This window comes from Triturus cristatus, chromosome 2_1, assembly GCF_964204655.1.
Source record: "Triturus cristatus chromosome 2_1, aTriCri1.1, whole genome shotgun sequence".
Classification (NCBI taxonomy): domain Eukaryota; kingdom Metazoa; phylum Chordata; class Amphibia; order Caudata; family Salamandridae; genus Triturus; species Triturus cristatus.
In genome coordinates, this window is record NC_140581.1 from 369,194,380 (window position 1) to 369,212,077 (window position 17,698).

The following is a 17,698-nucleotide window of genomic DNA, read 5'->3' on the forward strand; positions in this document are numbered from 1 at the left end:
GCAAGCGGCTCCGGCGCCGACAGGTTCGGCTCCAGGTTCTGGAGATGTGGTGCCATCGGGGTGCGGCCTTCCGGGGTTCCCTCCTTCGGACCACGGCGCCTCTGCCACGCCGCAAACCCCTGCGGGGGTCCCTGTGGTGTCGCAGGAGGTTGCCGAGGCTCGTCCTAGAGTCCCCCTCGGTCCTCTGGGCAGGCGGCGGCCTTGTCCGAGCTGACGCCGCTCAGGCGCCGTCAGCTGCTGGCCCTGGCAGCGCCGCAGGGGTCGGCTAGGGGCCGGTGCGTGTCCCTGGGCCCCCCTCGTCCCTCCACGCAGGCGACTACCTCGTCGGAGGTAGAGTCGATGCCTTTTCGGCGCCGTTCCTTGGCTGCCCTGGCTCTGACCCGCCCCGTTCTCCTGCAGCGCGCATCGTAGCAGAGGTCGTTTTGGCGTCCCCTTAGGCACTGGTCGACGTTGACCTGACACCGGTGGCGGACTTTACGGTGCTGTGCCGGCGTCGGGTCGTTGAATCGTCTTAGGCTGCCACCTCTTCTCCAGAGGTTCGGCAGTTGTTTGTTTCATCTTCTCTGGAGACGGGACGCCGCATCGTGGCTTTTCCCCGGCGTCTTCCAAGGACGGCTCTTCGCCGTCACCAAGCCGCAGTCTTCCCTGGAGGTGCTCAGGTTTCCCACTCTTCGGCCAACCCTTCCCCATTCAGAGCTTGGCCTTTCCTTCCTCTTGTTGGGCTGGGAGACAGCCGCCTTAGCATACAGAGAAATTGCTTTCACCCCCGCGTAGCCCTATGGAGGCGAGTGCTGCCTTCACCCGGGCTGTTTCCACGGCTGTAGGAATCTTGCGCATGGGCAATCCGGCTACCCTTTTCCCCACGTATCATTTGCTGGAGGTTCTCCATCAGGGCTCTGGTGGACAGGAGCTGCTTCTTCCGTTCAAGGCTTCGCTCCATAATTCTCTCTTGGGAGCCTGGGGGCGTCCTGCCACGGGGGACCCTGTGCCCCAGTCACTTCTGCACTGCCACCGTCCTGCTCCGCATGATCCTGTCTGTCTTTCTTTCTACCAGGGCCCTCTTTTGCAGACCGCCTTTCCCTGCTTGTCATAGGTGTTGTCTCCCCCCGTCACTGGAGGCCCGGTGGTTAGATTCCGGGGGGGGGAGGGGGGGGGCAACATTTTTGCCTCCTCCTGTGCTGCTTGCAGAGCCCCTTCTTACTTATGGGATTCGGCGGAGCCCCTTCTGTCTTCCACTTCTCAGGAGGGTACCTGCGTTGATCTGCGGCACCATGTGTTGGGTAGCCGGGAGCTGACTGCGTTTTATTCTTCGCTCTGCTCTGGACGTTTCGGAGGTGCTTGGTCGCACCATGGCTGCTTCAGTGGCCCTTCGTCGCCATGCTTGGCTGAGGGATAGTGTTTTCCCTGAGAACGTTAGAGAACGGCTGGTTGACCTTCCTTTTGATGGCGCTCTTTTTTTCCACGCCCCTGCGGATTCTGCCATTCAGGGTTTTCTTGCGGGGCTTCGTCCTCCTCCTCCCCCCTCAGTGACCTGGATGTTGCTATTTGTTCTGGGAGGTGTTCTCCCGTTGTTTCCCGGGGCCTAGTAACGAGTAGCCCTGGTTGTGTGTTCCGTGTGGTTGGTGTGTCTTTAGGGTCCTTTCGTTGACCCTTTGGTGCTGTTGGCTGCTGGTCCGGCCCTTTATGACTTGTGGTTTTGGCTGTTGGTAAGCCCGGTAGTCCCTGATATTAGGCCTTCTGTCTCTTCTTTATTGGCTGCTTGGTAAGCCCTCTGCGGGTTTTTTCTCCAGGTCTTCTGTTTTGTCCTCTGCTGTGGAAATATTTCCTAAGAGGTGTTCCCATGGTTCTTGGGACGTAGCCTACCCTATGTGGGGTACTTGTAGCTATTACATAGCTCTGTTATGTGCTGGGGAGGTGTGGTCACCCTTTTGGACTCCTTGCTCTACGTGGCGTCACGGTATGTCGCAGGTGCAATCTTCTTGCCGATTGTCTTGGAGCAGCTTGTGCTGGGTCCGTCCTTCTCCTTGTTGCTATGTCGCTCGGGCGGTCTGGCCTGCTGTCTGTGGCATTGTGTTGTGGCGGTTCCGCACTTCTGTCCTTTGTTTCGGCTTGGTTCTCTGTCTGATGCTCCAGAGGGTTTGGCTTTCCTTGGCTACTGTGTTCTGGTGGCCGACTTGGGCCCGTTTCCTCTCTCTGACTCTCTCTGTCTCTCTCTCTGTCTCTGTCTCTGTCTCTGTCTCTGTCTCTCTCTCTCTCTCTCTCTCTCTCTCTCTCTCTCTCTCTCTCTCTCTCTCTCTCTCACTATTTGTATAACTATATTGTGTGGTTCTTTTTCGTTTAACTTATACTACATGATTAATCATAAAACAAGCTGCTTAACACTCCCTCTGGACTATGCATGAAGGACGCTTTCTACATCTACCACTTAGAGAGCTTGTTATGGTTGTCTAAGACCACTAAAATCACCATAAGGGTTGTCTGGATTAGTGCAGAGTGCTTCACTTAAATAAGTGTACACCATATACTAAGCCAAACTCCTACACTCACTGTTTTCAGCAACATTGTTGCCTCCATTTTTCAATAAGAAATAATGGTTGGGCCCAGAACAACAAGTTTGTCAAGTAGGAAAAAAAACAGTCAACCACCCAGACTCTCAGGTTTTTGTTGTAAGATGGAGCATGGATTAGAAAAGGTGTCCTTTGACATTGCCTCTTATCTGGCAAGTACAGTCCAATTTCTAATATAAATATTCATGGTTAACAATTTGTTACCATTTGTCCTGTATTTTATAACTACTTCATGTGCACTTTTTATTTTAAACTTTATATGATCAGGTTTTGGTTTTCTTGACCTTTTGTCTTTGTGAATTACTCTGAAATATTTCTCTAAGATATTATACTCCTGCTTTCTTTTTCTTCTCAGCTTGGCTAAAGAATTCTTAAAGTCTGATTATTTATTTGTTGTTGTTGGACAAGTTGGTGGAGCCTGTAGTGATGTTGAGCAAATAATAATTCCAGTTGGCCAGCATGGGAAAAAAGACAAATTGGTTGAAATCCTTCAAGGCTTGGGTAACTTTCCATGCACAAATTACTCTTATAATGTTATTGAATCTATATTAATGCATCATCTTCTAGTCTTTAATTTCATGTTTAATACTGATTTATAGTGATCACATGGAGCTTTTAAATTGTTTTGTTGACTTATATAAATAGAATATGTACAATTTGTTTCTTCCTAATTGTTGATATTGTCTTTTGCTTAATTTTATAGGATAAATCCTGCTAATACAACAAAAAATCGAGTTATTATGAAAATGTTTTCAGTTTGCATTTTGGGCAAAGGATAGGAACGCATAGCTGAACTCCACGTTTCAATCCTGGGAAAAAGTGTCAGTGTCCACACTCCCTGAATAGGTCTTAAACTGGAGAAGCTGGTAATCTAGTCAGTAAGCAAACATATGTATTGTACAGGGTCCCGACCTTTCCATTAGTGTCCTGAAGACTTCTGGTATGAGTTCTTTTGACTCTGTAGGTACTCCATCATCGCACGTGATTTTCCAGGAAAAAATGCTAAAAATATTGGCCCGCTCAGTAAGCGCCTTCGACCATGTTTATTCCAGGTTATTTATGTGCTGAACTGGCAAGATGTTGTCCTTCAGCAGTACGCAGCATCTCACTCTCTCCTTGGTTTAACATCTCACCACAAGTTATCTGGCTTGAAGCACCAGGCGATTGATAAGTATAGGAAGTTCCTCTTCTGACCACCTTCCTCTCCACAAATTTCCCTGTCTGGTCCCCGAGCCCAGCCTGGTGTCCACAAACTCTGGTAGAAGCTTTGGGTTGATCTTAAGTCGCTCTTCGGTTCCATACCTCCATATGATCCACTCACTCCTGGACTAGAATTATCCCCAGGCGTCGAATTAGATCCGTAATTTGTTTGCTAGCAGTATTACTGCTTGCCGGTAGGTGGCATTGTTCAACTTAACGTGGTGTCGCCAGATTCATCCATGCCGTAAGTTAAGTATGCGGTGCCTATATAAGCACCACCCCAGCGTGCAAACGTCAGATCTTTTCTTTCCCCGCTAGTGGGTGCTGATCTGAAGAGAGCTACCCCCATTAGTCTCATTTTGACTAAGCTCTGTTGAAGCTTTTTTGAGAAAATCTTCTCCTGGTGTGCCTGGGATGTCCACTAGACAGACCGGCTTCAAGCCCTTCCACGTCTGTCACCATCAGATGTCTGTGACAGACCTGTACCTAGTTTGCCTCTGGTGCCAAGAGTACGACCGTGATGGTAAGACCTGCGGCGGCTGTCGTTCAATGCACTGCAAGGCCTTGAGGGAGTGCTCCCTGAAGCTCCTTGTCACTTGACTTGCGATGCCATGACAGTCTCGATCCCGGTCGAGAGGAAGGGATCGGTTGCGGAGCCCAAGATCTTAGTCGCACTTGAAGTCATTCGGGTAAATCCCACCAGAAAAAAAACAAGAAGTCAAAGAAATCCCGTCTGTCACGGTCTTCCAACAAAATGAGGGAGCATCATCTCTCAAGTCCGGGCACCGCGCTTGAGCCTGAGGCCGCCCCACACTTCCCTGAGTTTTTGAGAAGCAGAGTGATCCCCGCTCAACTCGTGAGTTCTACAAGACTTGCACCTCAAATTTGGACGGACAGTCCCTGCTGGCATGCCATCGGGCCCCGTAGGTTCAGGAGGGGTCCCTACTGGTTCTCTGCCAGCAGGCCCTCCCCCAGTGCCAGTCAGGCCCCTTGGATTCAGGGATGGATCTGGACCCGTGCCTGTTGTACCACCTCGACCTTCCCTGATGCCTTTGTCGATGTTCTCAGCCGTGCCATCCACATTTTCATCCCTGACACTGAGTGAGAAGGACATAAACTGACTCCAGCTCCGCCTGGAGCTGCGCTTCCCAGGTCGGAGCCTACGCCTTATTCCTATAGGTTAGGAATAGGGGAGGATTGGGAAGGGTCGCTTGACCCTGAAGTGTACCAGCCCCTAGACCCCAACATGGACTGCTTTGAAGACTTGGAGGCCAGTAAACTGGACAACTCACCAGATAGTTGCATTTTTCTCTCCTTAATGTGGCTACAGAGGAGAGAGCATCTTACTGTGGTGGCGAGAAGGGCGGCTGATTCTTGACCTTCAGTTGCCCTCGTGGCAGTCACGACCAACATCTTAACAGAGGTGCTTCAGCTTGGAGTGACCCCCTCCCGCCATATAACTATTTCTCCCTTTTGATGAAGCCATTAAGAACATCATAACTGGTCCAAGCCCAGCACTGGTACTCCTGTGACCAGGACTATTGCCAACTGCTATCGCACAGCTCCAGAGGGCCCCAAGTTCCTCACACACCCGCTACCCCAGGGAGCTTGGTCGTCCAAGCCTCCTACTCCCACTAAAATCCTTGTGCATTCTGTACCGCTTCATCTGATAGGGAATCCAAGAGGATGGACACCTTTGGCAAGAACATTTTTTCTTCCAGCAGCCTGGCACTTAGATCCAGGAACACTGTGTGCCTTTTGGGCTTTTTCTCCCATGCCCTATGGGATTCGGTTGCACAGGTGCTTCCAATAGTCCAGGATGAAGCTTGGACCATACTTTCCAAAGCTGCTTCTGACAGGGTATGTAGGATCTTTCTGGCATAGTTACCCCCACTTTTTGCCTGGGGTCATTGTGTTTTGACTGTAGTACACTGGGATACAGTTCCTCAACATCTGGAATTAGAAACCTAATCATAGGAAGAACAGGGATTCCACTGAACATGTGTGAAAAACCCTCCAGATGCGGTCTCCAGGGGTGCGATCAGGTCATTTTCCAGAGGAGTGCTTTGACGAAGGTGTGACTACAAGCCCCTCTACCCCTGCAGATCATTAAAACACACAAGATGATCGACGTAATGTTGCACAGTGGCAAAACATTCACCCCCAGTCACAGATCTGGGTTTAATCCATCGTGGGACGGGTATGCTCCGACCTGAGTCCTGTGCTCTCCATGCCACTGGAATCAAGCTATCATGGCTGAAGAGGGGTGATACCACGAAACCGGTCCTAGGATGCTTGTTTCCAGTCCAGGGAGGACCTGGCTTGGCAGTTCAGGCTGGACTGTTCTCATGAGGCACAGGGTCAAGACTGATTTGCATATGGCTGGGTTCAAACTGGAATGGCATGGTAAGCAAAAAAACGATGGATTTAGGCCCAGATCTCTGTACTGGGGTGAATGTATTACATTGTTCTGTATTCTGTCCATCAATTGTTGTTCCTGCAGATCATTAGGCATCTTTCTGCCTAAACAAAAATAGTGCGTCAGTGTACAATCGTATGTATTAAGTATCAGGTGAACACACATTAGGTGTGCACCCCATTGTTTCCTAGTCACAGGATTCTTTAGGAGTGATACGCACAGGGCTGGCCCTCGTGTGGTCCTGAAGAAGAGCTTTAGGGGAAAGCTCGAAACATGTCGACCCAGTACTAGGGACACTATACTCATTACAGTTAAGTCTTTCCCCTATTATTAACCCCTGATTTTAAAACATACCGACTAAGAGCAGGAATAAAATATTAGCGAACTAGCTGGGTATTTTTAACCTATTTTTCCCACTCCACATCACTGCACCACACATATTCTCCTAAAACTAAGTGTTCCTACGTAGTTCGCAAGTCGCAGCACGCCTCAATCTGCAGCGGATTGAGAGGACCCCAATGATGAAGCATGCCGCCTAGGGGTAACCCTGGTGAATGAGGGGACTCTGAAAAATAATTTTTCTTTCTGGAAAGAGGGTTTTTCACACATGTTCAGTGGAATCCCTGTCCTTCCTATGGTTAGGTTTATAATTCCGGTATTCCGGATGTTGTTGAACTGCATTCAGTAAGGAGGGTGAAGCTAGCCTTAACCTGTACCTCCCCCCGTTTATTGATTGTACAATGGGATACAGCTGATCAGGACTCCAGTGTCTATGCTCGGTCTCCTCAATTCATTGGTATTTACTTTGTGCACCCCACAATTGATATACTGGTGTACCTCTAAGTCCCTATTATATGGTACTAAGGTACCTATGGCATTGGTACACCAGGGGCCTCCAGTGGACTTCAGCATGCATTGTGTCTCTGCAGGTCTGCCATTGCAGCCTGTGTGAAATGGTGCATGTATCTTTCACTTCAGATATAGGGTTTCCATATAGCCTAGTAAATGCACTTAAAACGTGTCACCCCTAAGGTAGGCCTTACAGCCCACAGGCAGGGTGTATGATTCTAAGATGGGCAGAGGCCCCTGGGAGCATCTGACTGATGTGATAGAGACTATTAGTTGTAGATTACTTACATTTTGAATTTCCCCCAGGCATTAGTCTCGATCCAGAGATTTTTTCTTCAGCAGTACCCTTGCGCGTTGTTAGGTGAGGTCTGTCAGCTTCTCGTCAGTTTTCGGCATCGTGAGCACAAGGATGACGTCGCCGGACCTATATAGACGCCACCGGTGCGCTGAAGTCACTTCTTCTTTCTTTTTCCGCGCCAGCCTTGCACAGATCCAGAGAGCTTACCCCTTAGCCGTTTTATGGCTAATCTTTTTAGACTTTTGTTGACTTTTTTCTTGAGTCTTGGACTCCTGATACATCGAGGATGTCCCAACGTCTGACCGGTTTCAAGCCCTGCGGCTCCTGTCACAGGGAGATGTCCGTGATGGATCAGCACCTCGTTTTTTGTTGTCTGGAGTCGTGCTCCGAGTGCCGAGCCATGAACCCGAAGGCTTTGCGTGAGCGGTCCTGAAAGTTATTGAAGGCCCGGCGCTCGACTCCGCCTCACTCCTGTTTTCGTTCGAGAAAGGTCTCGAGGACGGTGGCGGAGCCCACACTCCTCGTCACACTCTAAATCATTGGGGAGGGCTTCAGGTAAGTCAATGAAACACAAGTTGAAGAGTCACAGGTGTTCTCTGACTTCATCCCCTCCATTGGCCGACGCGATGCAGGACTCCTTTCGTCGTCGCTTGAAAGCTCTGTCTCCGGAGCCTTCTGAGATGACTCCCCGATTATCTGGGACCCGGAGCGTCTCCCGCCGAAATTCAAAAGATGAGGCCTTGTACCTCAATTTCCAGCAGCCCGGCATCACTTGTGCTTCTTTGGACCCGCAAAGTAGGTTGGGGGCCATAGGCATTTGACCTCGGTGGCTCCGGCCCGACTCCCCATGGGTCTGGTATCGGATCGACGCCAGTCGATCTTACTCGCCCTTCCCCGACGTTGATCTCGACAACAACTCATCTGAAAGAAACACGTTAGTTAGATTCCTCACCTTAGAATATCCCCAGGCGTCAGACTGGATCCGTAAGATTTTTCGTCAGCAATACCCCTTGCGCGTCGCTAGGCGTCGTCTGCGGCTCCGCGTCCGTCGTCGGCGTCGTGCGCCGTGATGACGTCGTCTGAGTACTTAGACGCCGCCCTCGCGCGCTGACGTCAGTTCTTCTTTTTTCCGCGCCAGTAAGCGCAGATCCGGGAGAGCTACCCCTTTTAGTCTTTTTTGACTAAATCTTTTTTGATCATTTTTGATCCTTGTCTGTCGACATCTGGTGCCGGTAGGATGCCTGGGTTCAAGGCTTGCGAGGATTGTCATCGACTGATGTCGGTGACCGATCACCACCGCCGGTGCCTCTACTGCTTAGGCCCCGACCACGACGCGGAGTCGTGCAACGACTGTCAGGCCCTGACTTCGAAGGCTAGGCGGGAGCGGTCCCGCAAGCTTCTCGAGCTTCGCCACTCGGCTCCGCGTCGTGCGCGATCCCGGTCCAGGAGGAGGTCCAAGGATCGCTCGCAGAGCCCTAGCCGACGCCATCGATCGTCCGGCTCCAAGTCGTCGGGTAAGGCCAAACGCTCAAAGAAGTCCAAGAGGCGACCTCGCTCTTCGGACTCCCCTCGCCGGTCGCGCGACTCGGCCGAGGGTCAGGGTGGTTCCACCCCCGCGTCTCCGGCGGAGCCGCAGGTGCCGTGTCCGCCCCCATACCTGCCGGTCCGTGGGGCTGACGCGGCGCCGGCGGAGATCAGTGCCTTCCTCTCGGCCATGAGGAGCCTGGCCCCGCCGTCGACGCCCGCTGGCGCGCCTTCGGGCCCCGCGGACTCGACTGGGCGACCTCGCGTGCCGGCGGCTCCGGCCCCGGCGCCGTCGACGACTCCGGTCTCGACGCCGCAGGTCCCCGCGGGGCCCATGCCTGGGCCCCAGTCGACGCCGGTTGACCTAGTCACTCCTCCACCGGCGCCGACGCCTGAACCACCGACGCAGTCACCGGCGCCGCCGACGCCTTTGACGCCGACACCCCAGTTTAGCCCTCATCCGGACCCGGCGCCGGCGCGGCGTCGACCGACGCCGCTTGAGTCCTACCATCTCTACAGTCCGGTTCCGATCATTCCTCCTGTTTATCAGGAATCGGAAGAAGGGGGCGACTGGGAGGGGTTCGAGGACCCTCTGGCTGTTCAGTCACAGCTTTCTCAGGACTGGGCAGATGAACTGGGGGAGGCCAGTGGGCTGGACACCTCGCCAGACACTGGATTCACTTCTCCGACCGTGGCTTCGGAGGAGGGTGCAGCATTTTCTGTGGTGCTGCGCAAGGCGGCCGAGGCCCTTGGGCTCGAGTTGCCTGCCGTGGCTGTGAGGACTAACATCCTCACTGAGGTGCTTCAAACCTCAGCAAGCTCCACTGAGCCTCTGCTGCCGTTCAACGAGGCCCTCACTGACGTTCTGCAGGGCACCTGGTCCAAGCCCTCCACAGTTCCTCCTGTGGATAGGAACGTTGCCAGGCGCCACCGCCCTGCTCCGGGCGACCCCAGTTTCCTGTCCCAACACCCCACTCCCGAGAGTCTGGTTATCCAGGCCTCTACCTCCTTCCCGACCGCTCCGCCGGACCGGGATTCCAAGAGACTCGAGCAGTTTGGCAAGAAACTGTTCTCGTCCCTTAGTTTGGGCCTGCGGTCCTTAAATACCGCCTGTCTCTTGGACCGTTATTCCCATTCCCTGTGGGATACGGTGGAGGACGTGCTGCCCCTGTGTCCGGAGGAGGTCCGGCCGCGTCTTACCCAGGCTTTGGCCGATGGGAGGGATGCAGCACGGCACGCCATACGCTGTGGGCTTGACACCACGGACTCGCTGGGTCGGGCGATTTCCACCACGGTGGCGCTCCGCCGCCACGCCTGGATGCGGTCCACGTCATTTTCCGGGGATGTCCAGACCACCCTCATGGACATGCCCTTTGATGGCACTCGCCTGTTTGGTGAGAAGGCGGACAGTGCGCTGAACCGCTTTAAGGACTCCCGGGCTACGGCCAAGTCCTTGGGCCTCTCGGCTCCGCGGGCGCACACCTCCGCTTTTCGCCCCTTTCGTGGCCAAGGAAGGGGCGCCTCCTCACGTCCGCAAAGCCACCAGCCGCAGAACCAACCTGCGCGCGGTCGTGGACGTGGCTTCCGCCGTGGCGGAAATGGAGGCCGACGTGGTCAGCCCACTTCCACCCCTGCAGCGTCCGCCTCAAAGCCCTCCTAGTCCGAGCTTTCAGGCCCATACCACGCCAGTGGGCGGCAGAGTTCGCCATCACCTGCTCCACTGGCGGTCCATAACATCGGACAGGTAGATGCTGCAAATCGTCCGAAGGGGCTACTCCCTCCCCTTCGAGACGACCCCTCCAGCCATGCCACCGCAGCACCACCGTATCTCGGGGGATCATTTGCATCTTCTCCGCGAGGAAGTTTCGGCTCTCTTGGCCAAGGGGGCCGTCGAGCGCGTTCCGAGTCCAGAAGTAGGTCGTGGTTGTTATTCCCACTACTTTCTGGTTCCCAAGAAGGGCAAGGGGGGCCTACGCCCTATCTTGGACCTCCGGAACGTCAATGCCTTCCTCCGAAAGGAAAGGTTCAAGATGCTAACGTTGGCTCAGGTTTTAGCTGCCCTAGACCCTGGAGACTGGATGGTAGCGTTGGACTTGCAGGACGCATATTTCCACATCCCCGTCCTGCCGGCCCACCGGCGTTACCTGCGGTTCACGGTGGGCCAAGAGCACTTTCAGTTTACCGTGCTCCCCTTCGGCCTCACCAGTGCCGCTCGGGTGTTCACGAAAGTGATGGCGGTGGTCGCAGCTCATCTGCGCAGATCAGGGGTTCCAGTCTTCCCCTATCTCGACGACTGGTTTTTGAAGGCGGGCTCGCCCCAGGCAGTCGTCTCCCACCTCCAGACTACGGCGGATCTCCTGCATTTGCTGGGGTTTTCCATCAACGTGCCGCAGTCACACCTGAGTCCCTCTCAGAAGCTCCTCTTCATCGGAGCGGTTCTCGATTCGGCGCAGTTCCGGGTCCATCCACCGGAACAGCGGGTCCGGGATATACGGGCCCTGATTCCCATCTTTCGTCCTCTATCCCGGGTTTCGGTCAGGCTAGTGTTGCGGCTTCTGGGGCTGATGGCCTCCTGCATCCTACTAGTGCATCACGCCAGGTGGCGCATGCGGGCTCTGCAGTGGGACCTGAAGTTTCAGTGGGCCCAGCATCACGGCAACCTGTCCGACCATGTCTTGATCTCGGAGGGCACTGCACAACAGTTGCAGTGGTGGCTCACGGACCGCGAGTGGGTCAAGGGCAAGAGCCTCTCCCTTCCCCAACCAGAGCATGTCGTAGTGACGGATGCGTCCCTCCTGGGATGGGGTGGCCATATGGGAGAGGCGGAGATCAGAGGCCTCTGGTCTCCGGCGGAGTCTCGTCTCCACATCAACCTGTTGGAGTTGAGAGCGATCCGGCTTGCACTGAAAGCCTTCCTTCCCTCTGTCAGGGGAAGTGTCGTGCAGGTGTTCACGGACAACACCACCGCCATGTGGTATTGCAACAAACAGGGCGGGGTGGGGTCGTGGACCCTTTGTCAGGAGGCTCTGCGCCTCTGGACATGGCTGGAACACCAGGGCGTCACCCTGGTGGTTCAACATCTGGCGGGCTCTCTGAACGCCAGAGCAGACGAACTCAGCCGCCGGTGCATGATGGATCACGAATGGCGTCTGAACTCCGAAGTGGCGCAAGGCCTCTTTCAGCAGTGGGGAGAGCCTTGGTTAGATCTATTCGCCACCGAAGAGAACGCGCAATGTCAGCAGTTCTGCGCGTTGGAATTTCCAAGGCGGCACTCGCTCGGCGACGCTTTTCGTCACGAGTGGAGTTGCGGTCTGTTGTACGCCTTTCCGCCTATACCACTTCTGCCCAGAGTGCTGAAGAAGATCAGGCACGACCGGGCCCAAGTCATCTTGGTGGCTCCGGATTGGGCACGAAGATACTGGTATCCCGAGCTACTCAGTCTGTTGACCGATCCCCCGATACGTCTGCCCCTTCGGGAGGATCTTCTGTCGCAGCAGCAGGGGACGGTCCTCCACCCGAACCTGTCCAGCCTCCACCTCCATGCGTGGAGATTGAGCGGCGGCAGTTGATGCCATTTGACTTGCCTCCTGAAGTCTGTGATATCATTCTGGCAGCCAGGCGTCCCTCCACAAAGTCGGTATACGCCTGCCGGTGGAACAAATTTGTGGCATGGTGCACAGCAAAGGCTGTGGATCCCCTTTCCGCCCCTCTTTCTGAGGTTCTCCTCTTCCTTCTTTCTCTGGCCCGGCAGGGCTCTGCCCTGGGCACCCTGAAAGGTTATCTTGCTGCCATCTCCGCCTTCTTGCGGCTTCCTGATCAGCCTTCTCTTTTCAAGTCCCCTGTGGTTACACGCTTTCTAAAAGGCATTACACACACGTTCCCTCCTGTCCCTTTTGTAATGCCTCAGTGGGACTTGAATCTGGTATTGACATTCCTGATGTGCGCTCCCTTCGAGCCTCTTCACAATTGCCCTCTTCGTCTTCTAACTCTAAAGACTGCTTTTCTGGTAGCCATCACCTCGGCTAGACGGGTGAGTGAGCTCCAGGCTTTATCTTCAAAGCCTCCTTTTCTATCTGTTCATCCGGACAAGGTTGTCCTTCGGCCTCGTCCCTCCTTTCTTCCTAAATTGGTGACTCCATTTCACCTTGGGCAGTCTGTCACCTTGCCCACCTTCTTTCCGCATCCTTCCAAAGAGGAAGAGAGGCTCCACCGTCTGGACCCAAAACGTGCGCTCTCCTTTTATCTGGACCGCACAAAACAGTTCCGGGTGGACGACCAGCTTTTTGTTGGGTACGTGGGCGCTAAGAAGGGGAAAGCTGTGCACAAACGAACCATCTCTCGGTGGGTCGTTTTGTGTATAAAAATTTGCTATTCCTTGGCTAAAAAGGACCCTCCTGTTGGGCTGCGCGCCCATTCTACTCGGGCCACGGCGGCTACTACTGCCTTGGGACGGGGGGTCCCTTTGCAGGACATCTGTCAGGCGGCGACGTGGGCTTCGCTACACACGTTTGCCAGGCATTATTGCCTTGACAGCCAAGTCCGGAGGGATGGCTTCTTTGGCCGTTCTGTCCTCCAGGACTTTCTGGTGTGATCTTGGTTCGCAGACCCACCACCGGGGATGGTATTGCTTGGGTATCTATTCTAAGGTGAGGAATCTAACTAACGTGTTTCTTTCAGATGAACAAGTTACTTACCTTCGGTAACGATGTATCTGTAAGAAACATTAGTTAGTTAGATTCCTCACCGACCCTCCCATCCTCCCCGTTCTGCGAACTGACATCTAGGGTTAAGGTTGTCCTTTCAGGCCCCTAGATTTTATTTTTGGCACCAGTGTCGGTCTTTGCATGGCTCTGCGTTCCTGGCGCGGAAGGCTATGTACAAGAACTGACGTCAGCGCGCGAGGGCGGCGTCTAAGTACTCCGACGTCATCCCGGCGCACGACGCCGACGACGGCCGCAGACGACGCGTAGCGACGCGCAAGGGGTATTGCTGACGAAAAATCTTCCGGATCCAGTCTGACGCCTGGGGATATTCTAAGGTGAGGAATCTAACTAACGTGTTTCTTTCAGATACATCGTTACCGAAGGTAAGTAACTTGTTCTTCCGGCACCAACAGTGCTCCTGGTTGGCGCCAACGCCATCCTCATCCCCGAAGTGGCCACGGAGCCTGACCGACGTCGATTCCAATGCCAGAAAAAACTTTAGTTCCTGTGTTCATTCCTGCTGTTTAATTTGAGCCAGAGGGTAGTGATGAAGAATGGGAGGGGCAGCTGCTTCCTTTATCTGACTAACTTGATGAAGTGGACTAGCGAATGGACCTGTGGGATGCTAGTGGTCTTGACACTTCCCCTGGCACTGACTTACTTTCTCCCCCAACCGTGGCTATGAAGGAGGGAGCTTCCTATTCTGTGATAGTGAGAATGGCAGCCGAGGTCCTTGGCCTTGAGCTCCCTTCGGTGGCAGTCAGGACTAATCTCCTAACAGAGGTGCTTCAGCCTGCGGCTTCCACTGTCGAACCCCTCTTGCCATTCCTTCTGCGCACTTGGTCCAAGCCAATCACATCTTCAAAGGGCCAATTCCCTTCTGCTCCCCAAGATAGGGAATCCAAGAAGCTGGATCATCTTAGGAAGAGGATGTTTTCTTACTTCAGCTTGGCATTGCGGTCTGTGAATACTACTTGCCTCATGGGCCAATAATCCCATACCATGTGGGGTACAGTCACGCAGGTGCTGCCTCAGTGCCCGGAGGAGGCCCAGGCCGTTTTCTCCCAGGCATTTGCGGATGGGAGAGATGCAGCCAAATTCATGATACCATGTGGACTAGACACCACTGACTCACTGGGCAGAACGATTGCCACGTCGTTGGCACTCAAACGCTACACCTGGTTGAGGACTTCTGGGGATGTCCAATCAACTTTGATGGATGTGCCTTTTGATGGCACTCAACTCTTTGGCGACAAAGCAGACTCTACTCTTGAGCGCTTTAAAGATTCTCAAGCCACGGGCAGATCCTTGGCTTCACGGAGGCCACCTGTCCACTTCATTCTGCTTTTTGTCCCTTTCATTGCTATTGAAGCAGTGCACAGCCACGTCCTGCCCAGCCACCTGGTACACACAAGCTGTCCAGCTTCTCCGTGACTGCAGCCGTGGGACCCAGTGTCTTCGCGTGTCAGGGAGCCAGCGTCCAGGCAAGTCCACCCTTTCACCCCTCTGCCACTGCCTCCAAACCTTCCTAGTCCAACGTTTCAGGCCCATCATCAGGCAGTTAAAGGCAGGATTCGCCATCACCTCCTCCACTGGCAGTCCATCACATAGGACAGGTGGGTTCTGCAACTAGCCGGAAGAGGCTACTTCCTCCCCTTCGAGAATACTACTCCCTCCATGCCACCTTCTTACGATTGCATGTCGGAGGATCATTTGGCACTTCTCCGCAAGGAAGTATCGGCTCTCTTGGCCAAGGGAGCTATAGAGGGTCCCTGTGCCAGAAGTAGGTTGTGGTTGTACCCAAGAAGGACAAGGCCTGCTTCCTATCTTGGATCTCCGGGCCATCAACATCTTCCTCCTGGAAGGAGAAGTTCAAAATGCTCACTCTAGCACAAGTTCTGCCTGTCTGCACTCAACCCAGGAGACTGGCTGGTGGCGTTGGACTTGCGAGATGCTTATTTTTATATCCCCATCCTGCCAGCCCACAGACGTTGCCTTCGGTGGGCCACGAGCACTTTCAGTTCACTGTGCTCCTCTTTGGCCTTTATATTGCCCCTCAGGTGTTTCAAAAGGTGATGACTGTGCTCGCAGCTCATCTGCGCAGATCAAGGGTTGCAGTCTTCCCCTATCTCGACGATTGGCTGTTGAAGGTGTCTCCGCACCAGGCTGTCGTCTCCCACCTCCAGACTAAGTCACACTTGATTCCCTCTCAGGCGCTCTTTCATCATGACTGTTGTGGACACAAAACCGTTTCGGGCCTATCCTCCCGAGCAGCGAATTCGGGCTATGATACCGATGTTTCAGCCTCTATCCCAGATTTGGGTGAGCATGACCCTGAGGCTGCTGGGCCTCATGGCCTCCTGCATCCTGCTGGTGAATCATGCCAGGTGGCATATGCGGGCTCTGCACTGGGGCCTGAAGTTCCAGTGAGTGCAGCATCAGAGGAATCTTTCCGACTACTTAGATCTCAGAGGGAACTGCGCACCAACTCCACTGCTGGCTAACAAACTAAGATTGGGTCAAAGGCAGATCCCTCTCTGTAGGAAAGTAGAATCTGCTTTCATGGTCACCCCCACTTTTTGCTGGTGCCATTATATATCTGAAAGAAACACGTTAGTTAGATTCCTCACCTTAGAATATCCCCAGGCGTCAGACTGGATCCGGAAGATTTTTCGTCAGCAATACCCCTTGCGTGTCGCTAGGCGTCGTCTGCGGCTCCGCGTCCGTCGCCGGCGTCGTGCGCCGGGATGACGTCGTCGGAGTACTTAGACGCCGCCCTCGCGCGCTGACGTCAGTTCTTCTTTTTTCCGCGCCAGTAAGCGCAGATCCGGGAGAGCTACCCCTTTTAGTCTTTTTTGACTAAATCTTTTTTGATCATTTTTGATCCTTGTCGACATCTGGTGCCGGTAGGATGCCTGGGTTCAAGGCTTGCGAGGATTGCCATCGACTGATGTCGGTGACCGATCACCACCGCCGGTGCCTCTACTGCTTAGGCCCCGACCACGACGCGGAGTCGTGCAACGACTGCCAGGCCCTGACTTCGAAGGCTAGGCGGGAGCGGTCCCGCAAGCTTCTCGAGCTTCGCCACTCGGCTCCGCGTCGTGCGCGATCCCGGTCCAGGAGGAGGTCCAAGGATCGCTCGCGGAGCCCTAGCCGACGCCATCGATCGTCTGGCTCCAAGTCGTCGGGGTAAGTCCAAACGCTCAAAGAAGTCCAAGAGGCGACACCGCTCTTCGGACTCCCCTCGCCGGTCGCGCGACTCGGCCGAGGGTCAGGGTGGTTCCACCCCCGCGGCTCCGGCGGAGCCGCAGGTGCCGCGTCCGCCCCCATATCTTCCGGTCCCTGGGACTGACGCGGCGCCGGCGGAGATCAGTGCCTTCCTCTCGGCCATGAGGAGCCTGGCCCCGCCGTCGACGCCCGCTGGCGCGCCTTCGGGCCCCGCGGACTCGACTGAGCGATCTTGCCTGCCGGCGGCCCCGGCGCCGTCGACGACTCCGGTCTCGACGCCGCAGGTCCCCGCGGGGCCCATGCCTGGGCCCCTGTCGACGCCGGTTGACCTAGTCACTCCTCCACCGGCGCCGACGCCTGTACCACCGACGCCGTCACCGGCGCCGCCGGCGCACACGCCTACACCTCCGGCGCCGCCGACACCCCAGTTTAGCCCTCATCCGGACCCGGCGCCGCAGCGGCGGCGACCGACGCCGCATCCGACGCCGCTTGAGTCCTACCATCTCTACAGTCCGGTTCCGATCATTCCTCCTGTTTATCAGGAATCGGAAGAAGGGGGCGACTGGGAGGGGTTCGAGGACCCTATGGCTGTTCAGTCACAGCTTTCTCAGGACTGGGCAGATGAACTGGGGGAGGCCAGTGGGCTGGACACCTCGCCAGACACTGGATTCACTTCTCCTCCGACCGTGGCTTCGGAGGAGGGTGCAGCATTTTCTGTGGTGCTGCGCAAGGCGGCCGAGGCCCTTGGGCTCGAGTTGCCTGCCGTGGCTGTGAGGACTAACATCCTCACTGAGGTGCTTCAAACCTCAGCAAGCTCCACTGAGCCTCTGCTGCCGTTCAACGAGGCCCTCACTGACGTTCTGCAGGGCACCTGGTCCAAGCCCTCCACAGTTCCTCCTGTGGATAGGAA

The 17,698-nt window shown here is 54.8% G+C and overlaps 1 protein-coding gene across 4 annotated transcripts in view; it reads left to right on the plus strand.

Moving 5' to 3' along the window:
• Positions 1-17,698, plus strand: part of DDX4 (DEAD-box helicase 4) — a 1,682,862-nt gene that overhangs the window by 1,502,430 nt on the left and 162,734 nt on the right. For all 4 annotated transcript variants that reach the window (XM_085631316.1, XM_085631317.1, XM_085631319.1 and 1 more), the window contains one exon: positions 2,923-3,068. In XM_085631316.1, the coding sequence (XP_085487442.1) occupies positions 2,923-3,068 (146 nt within the window). The remainder of the gene's footprint in view (positions 1-2,922; positions 3,069-17,698) is intronic.